This window comes from Guillardia theta (assembly GCF_000315625.1).
Source record: "Guillardia theta CCMP2712 unplaced genomic scaffold GUITHscaffold_22, whole genome shotgun sequence".
NCBI classification, from domain to species: Eukaryota; class Cryptophyceae; order Pyrenomonadales; family Geminigeraceae; genus Guillardia; species Guillardia theta.
The window spans coordinates 277,039-283,624 of NW_005434652.1; the positions used below are offsets into that span (position 1 = coordinate 277,039).

Below are 6,586 nucleotides of genomic sequence, written 5' to 3' on the forward strand. Positions count from 1 at the left end.
TTTCTCTATGGTTGCTCATGGGCAGACATTTTGTTGTCATCAGGTCAAGACGGCATCTGGTGGGGCCCAGGAACGATACCCATGAAGTAGCAACCGACTCGATCATCTCCATCAGACAGGAGCTCACGCCCTCGAGCCGAACGGGAGGGTACAGTTGAAACTCATGGGATGACGTCGAAGCTGACATTAGAGGCAGGGTCAAGTCAAACTCCAGCGATGGTTCCACGCCCAACAGGAACAAAAGTCTAGCACACGCGATTCAAGATGCCACCATCTCGCTGCAGGAGCTTTTCACTGAGGAGACTTCCTGCAGCGGACTTGATAGCTACTACATCCGTCAAACACCGGACTCATTCCAAGGGAACCCATGGTCTTCAGCTTCCAATGGCTCTGGAGGACGAGACTCGAATAACAAGCCTGATGACAACAAGGGGAATCGTCCAAGGGTGAGCGGCAGACTCTGGCTCTTGAAGTTGACTAACGATGTTTGCTCCAAGATATCTGACGAGCTCAACAGCTCTACTTCTTGTCTGAGCACCAAGAGGCTGTTGGTGATGCTCCGAGAAGAGCTTGATGAAGGCTGAACCAGGCTACTTCGTTCTCCCCATCAAGTAACGATGATTGCCCATACTCCTTACACTTTGCAGACGAATAACCATCCTGTGGAAGAGACGCTTTTGTATAGCAACCACATCCTAACTGTAATCCTTTCCTTTGAAATAATATGTTCTAAAGATACAACCCTCCATCCCCCCCATTTCTCTGTTCGCTAGAATCGCTCACTTGACATGGTTGTCCCTTGCTCATCGCCTCCTACATGCGCGTGTGAGAAATTGTGTTGTACATAGCAGGTTCTCACCTCTTCACGAAGCCTCCGCAGCTCCTCTTTTTCTGCTGTCTTCCTTCGCTCGCAAACATGTTACAACGTATGAAGCGACGATGATCACATACTCACTTAGCTATAGCGACAATGTTTTCTTGAATGGCTTCCTCATAGACTGGATCCGGACCGGCAGCTTGGAGCTCCACGTTTGATCGCTGTAGATGGAAGATGGAGTTCTCCAATTCCTTGATTCTTATCAAAATCGGATCATCCTCTCCTTGACCCGCGGGCAACGATGCGGGGATCTTTTCCTGGGACGGCCCAGGCTCCTCTTGCTTCTCGAGCTTCCAGGTTGGTGCTTGATCCTGCAAGACAGAAAAGATCGTATCGCCCTCCTTGACGCCAATCTCCTCAAAGGTACTTTCATCATCCACAATCTTGCCGTTGTACACCAAGAACAACTTTGAGATAGAATCTAGATTCATGCTACCCAGCAAGTTCTCCTTGACGTCCTTGGCCTGTAAGAGCACACGTGAGCATGACGTCTCTTCCTCATCTCATCACCGTCGTCCTGCTCTCGACGTGCATCGCCATCTCCACTGCCCGCGACCCCGCTGGCCTGATCTTGACCTCCATGTTCGCTCGCCAGGTTCCAAGAGTATCCCTCATCCCCCTACTGACCATCGAGCGACCGCGACCTCATCACCACCGGTTCATCACAGTAGAAAAGCGGGGGGTGGTCTCTTCAGGGTTTCCCGCCATTCTGGTGAGGGAGGGAGGGAGGGAGGAGAGGAGCCAGGGGGAGAAGAGGAGGAGAAGAGAAGGAGAGTAAGGAGAGGGCTGAGATCGAGCTGGGGATAACGTCAGACGAAAAGAGCAAAGTTGCAATGCCGTAGAGCCTTCATTAGTTGTACACTTCGAACCAAGAAGTTTCCGCCTCTTCCACTTTGCAAACGAGCATGCCCTGCATTTCCTCGGTTGTCGCGAAGAAAGGATCAGCCATGCTCAGATTTGTCCTTGTTATTTTTTGCTGTACTCATCTGGATGGTTTCATGCCCTCTGGGTACATGCCGGCTCGCCTTTTGTCCCCGGCTACATTTATGGACAGCGCATCAATCAACAGCAGACGATGCGCGGCAAGCAGGTGCAGGGCGGGATCCTCTCGCATGAACAAGGTACAGTATCACATCGTTGATCCTGTTGCCTGACATGAAATTCTAAGTTGTCGCCGAAGATGAAGATGGGCAGCAACAGCGTTTCAGACAGGAACGCTGAGATTCTTGTTTCCGAGTACAAGGGAATCCTCACGGAGCTCTCAAAAGAGTTCCAGCCGAAAGTAAGACATGCAACGTTGACCTTGATCTTCTCCATCGCAGTGCTGCTAGATGGTGACCTGATGGTATCTGATGCAGGGCCTTCGTCTTACATGGGTTGGTGTGAATCAAGAGACTTTGTTCGACGCACTCGCCGTTCAGCTCAAGGACGTTGGCATTCAAAGGAGTGTTGGAAGAACGTCCACAACAGGATCCATCAAGTATGATGACTCGGGTGCTCAGGTGAAGAGTTCACATGAATGCCATGCTCATCTTGACTGTGGTGGGTTGAAAGATACCAGGAACATTCCCGAAAGCTGCCAAGCAGATCAGGATCGACGTGATTCGCCACATCGTCTCGCACCTTGAGAAGTTGCAAGTGCATGGAGAAGGAACTGAACGATTCTTGCATGCTGCTGCGCAATTGTACGGGATTCAAATCTCGGTGTTTGAGGTATCTCAGCCCACGTGAAAAATTACGAGTTTACTTGTTGCAGATCAACTCTATCGGAAGCCTTGAGATTTCTGAATACTCACCACCAGAAGGGGCAAAACCACGAGGAACCGTTCATCTCGTGAGGAAAGGGGATCATTTCATATCCACGGTGAAGCATTCGACGGATGCAGAGAACGATCGGTTGTTTTCAAACGTGCCTGATGACATGGCTTGGCGACAGATTCGTGAGAAATCTGCAATACTCGGCTTTACACGTGATTCAGGCCGGCATCAACAGACCAATTCCAATCCAGTCAATCATGTGCAATTTCGGAGTAAGAAGGATCGAAGAAGGTTTCTTCAAGCCACGGTTTTCTCGCAAGCATCGATAGCCTTGGAGTCTCTCGACGATCAGCCGAACCAAGACGTGTATACGGCTTTTGTGAAATCGCTTGAGGTATTGCATCCATGGAAAGATACTCAATCTCCCTGAATGATTACAGGTTGTGGGTGTCCCGATGAAAACGGCAGCAGTCGGAGGTGCAAGTCAATCAGTGATGGACGCACAGAATGCAGTCAGAGCGACACGATCTGAGATCATAATGTTCATTGCGTCGAATAAGATGAAATATACCGACGTAGAAAGCCCATTCAAAGAATTGATGGCCATGTCCTGCAAATATAAGATCGATGTAATGAGATGATACTCCTTGAATAGCGATTTCGACTGAACTTGCTGTTTCTACAGATAACCTGCTTCACCCTGCGAGATGGACTGGTCGCAAAAGAGTCTTTCTCGCCGCCGGAGGGTGTAACCTCGCGAGCATCAATTACACTTGGCTATGACGGGTCAGGTTTCCTTGCCATGTCCGACTCCGAGACCGTCCCGGACCATGTTGAGTTAGCAGCATTGCCAAATTTAGCTTCAACTTCTGCTCCTTTTGAAGCGGGAAGTAGCAATTTGGCAACTTCTGACGAAAGCCTGTCAGAGAGCAAGGCTCTCACGTCGTATGACAACAGTATGGTTGTCGATGTCGAAAGTTACGAGCAATCAGCTGATGGAGATGAAACTCAAAAAGTTGCCGCGACTTCAGAAGACGAGAGTCAGGAGCGAGAGTTGATATGGGACTCAAAGTCTTTGAGTTGGAAGCTTGTACCAGTCTCCCAGAAAGATGACTCGATTGAAACGATACCAGATGTCGATGCCGTCGAAATCTCCAGCAACGAGGACTCTCCGTCAACTGATTCAGACTCCAAATCAAGCTTCTTGCCCAAGTTCAGCCGATTGCGCGACGTAGCCAAGCCTGTCAAGGCTCCTGAAGTCACCAATCGAGGGTTGACCATCTCAGATGCGGTCATGGCGGCTGAGTTGACTGCAAAGAACTCAAAGGTGAACATTGTTTCTCTGCAAGGGTTGGGAGCTCGCAAAGTCGACCAATCGTCCAGCCCGACACCGGGGATAGAGAAATTGGAAAGAATGCTGACCGGAGAGGGAAAGGAGATTGACAGAGCAGATGGTGGCAGCAACGTATACATGTGCATTGCCTCGTTGATGCACTCGGAGGGCCTCCAGATTCAAGGCCTTATGTTTACCATGTGGGGAGAGGAGAAGAAGGGCGCTCTTATAGGAGCTATGTCCAGAAAAGCCCGTGATGATGCTAAGAGGTAACAGCTTCTCCTTCCTAGAGAATCAGTGCCTGTCCAATCTTGTGATCTCTCCCTGTTGTCCTTCATTGTTGTGTCGGATAGTGACTTGTGTCAATTTGCAGGTACATGTTGAAGAACCCAGATGTGTTTGATAAGCCAGGGCAGTGGCCCGGTGATCATGACCTGAGAGCCTTGGCCCATGTCTATCGCCTCCGGATTAAAGTCTACATGGCGGTCTACGATGAAGAAGTGCAGGAGAAAGTGTACGAACCTGACGACGGGACAGAGCCTAGAATGGAGCTACAAATATGCCTTGATCGCAAACGATTTTGGGCCATCAAGAAAATAGGAAGTGATGAAGAGCGCCGAGATGAGGAAGTAGAGCATACTGTGGAATCATCCAGTCAGAGGAAACCTCGGACAGCACTCGAGAAAGTACTTGCCAAGTGAGTTTCTCTTGTTCCTGTCGCTTCTTGTGACGTGTTGTTGTAGATATGGTGGTGGAACGCAAAATGATATATCAGTCAGGATAACAGGCACCAACATCGCTCACGATCACTCTGCTCGACCTTCTGTCCCTATCCCTGACTTGGCAGTCTCAACCGTGAAAGCTGTAAGGGATCATTCAGCAACTGTAAGTCGACTGGAGGTACAAGAGCTGAGCTGTTCTGACCAACAGTGAAGGTGATATGGCTCCACGGACTCGCTGGCAGCGGGCAAGAGTGGATGAATCTCCCGGATGCTCTCCACGTTCCCTGGGTCAAGTTCGTATTTCCTACAGCTGCGGAGGACTCGCTAGACCTTTGGGACGAGAAGCACGTGACCTCGTGGTTTGACATCAGCCTGGCTTCGTACAAGATCCACTGCAACGCGATCAACGCCTTGCCCAACGTCGTCTCGCGGATGTACTACAAGATGAAAGACGACGTGGCAGGTATCGAGAAGAACACAGCCTTTGTGGTGAGTCTTTGAGTTTCACCCTACCTCTTCTAAGTATCTTCCCAGCTCGATCTTATCCAGAAGGAGATTCAAGCAGGGATCCCGCCGGAGAGAATCGTTGTCGGAGGTTTTTCACAAGGAGCAGCCATCGCTCTCAGCGCTGCCCTAACTTCCAACCACAAGTTAGGAGGAGTAATCCAGCTCAGTCCCTGGCAGCTCCCCTCCATCTCCCGGCTGTCTCCGCATTGGAGGGAGGAGGAAGTGCAGGATGGCAAGCTCCCTCTTCTCTTCTGCCATGGATCAGACGATGAAGTCGTGCTGCCGAGTTTTGCCCGGCAGATGATTGCGAATTCCGTCTTCTCAGATTTCACTCAAGTTTCTGAGCACGAATACCAAGGCCTCGGTCATGGGTTGTGCAGCGACGAGCTACAGGCCGTACGTTCCTTCCTTGTCCACCACGTCCCCGGGACCGCCAGCTACGACGCACTACACCCTCCTCCCTCGAGGTTCGGCAAGCAGAACGCCAAGAAGTCGGGAGCGCCATCAACAGGGAAGCGATGGGGTGACGGATCTGTTGTCTCGCTGCATGACTCGTCCGTCAGATATCAGGTCCTGCACATGACGTTTACCTTCCTTGCTGATCGATCGAGAACAGGCCATGACATCTTCCAACCCCGAGGAAGTGGAGGCGATCATTTCCGAGGCCGTCGAGGTCAACACAAGGTGAGGCGGGTGAGAGGAGACGAGGGCATTGATGATGGAGCTGCAGAGAATTCGTGGAGAGTTGGGAGGACAAGGGCCAGGAGCTGTGGGGCTGGTTGAAGTCCAGGAAGCACTTGATGTGAAGGGCGGTGAGAGTTTCAAGTACTGCCCTCGTCTTTGGCAGAATGTTTGATCAAGCTTTGATGTTATGATGATGTCAAGTAAGCAACTTGCTAAGAATTTTTTTGCTCTGCATCCAACCTTCGTGCAAGGTCGTTAGAGAGAAGGAAACTGTTATGTGCTTGATATCAGTAGGCAGCCAAGTCTATGATAGCAACTAGAATGCATCTGCTACAATCTCGCCCTGGAGCATTCATGTTGAAATGACTTTCAGTTCGCTGCCTTGAGCATGTCTTGGATGGTAGTCAGCTGTCAATCAAGTCACCTCGCTCCTTTCTCCGCACCCTTCACTTGTCACCTTCACTCGTGGTCTCCCAGCCCTCGCTCCCATCTCCTGCCACACACGTTCATCCTCGCTGCTCCGCACCACCACGTCCTCCCCAACCTTCTCTAGCTGGTCGATTCGCCTCCATCCATCGAGGCTCACAACCTCTACTCCCTTCTTCGCCAGCAGCTGCTTCAGCCCCTCCCTCCCAGGCTTCGAGGCCTCGAGAGCTCCTGCTCGTTCTTGATCACTTCACGCCCCCTCCTCCTCCCCCAAAAAAA

General features: G+C 50.9%; 3 protein-coding genes across 3 annotated transcripts in view; 1 reads left to right on the forward strand and 2 right to left on the reverse strand.

Moving 5' to 3' along the window:
* Positions 1-729: 729 nt before the first annotated feature.
* Positions 730-1,459, reverse strand: GUITHDRAFT_105882 (hypothetical protein; the record flags this gene model as incomplete). Its single annotated transcript, XM_005835200.1, has 4 exons — positions 730-813; positions 860-902; positions 956-1,341; positions 1,388-1,459. The coding sequence occupies 4 exons, from the start codon at positions 1,457-1,459 to the stop codon at positions 730-732; spliced, it is 585 nt and encodes a 194-aa protein (XP_005835257.1).
* A 3,435-nt stretch (positions 1,460-4,894) lies between these two features.
* GUITHDRAFT_43323 (hypothetical protein) lies at positions 4,895-5,614 on the forward strand (the record flags this gene model as incomplete). Its single annotated transcript, XM_005835201.1, has 2 exons — positions 4,895-5,113; positions 5,225-5,614. Coding segments are annotated over 2 exons (609 nt in total), but the record flags the coding sequence as incomplete, so codon positions are not given.
* A 682-nt stretch (positions 5,615-6,296) lies between these two features.
* The window catches only part of GUITHDRAFT_68762 (mitochondrial adrenodoxin reductase), a gene marked incomplete at both ends in the record, with an annotated part of 2,456 nt that continues 2,166 nt past the window's right edge, over positions 6,297-6,586 (reverse strand). Inside the window, one exon of the mRNA XM_005835350.1 lies at positions 6,297-6,541. Within this exon, the coding sequence (XP_005835407.1) occupies positions 6,297-6,541 (245 nt within the window). The remainder of the gene's footprint in view (positions 6,542-6,586) is intronic.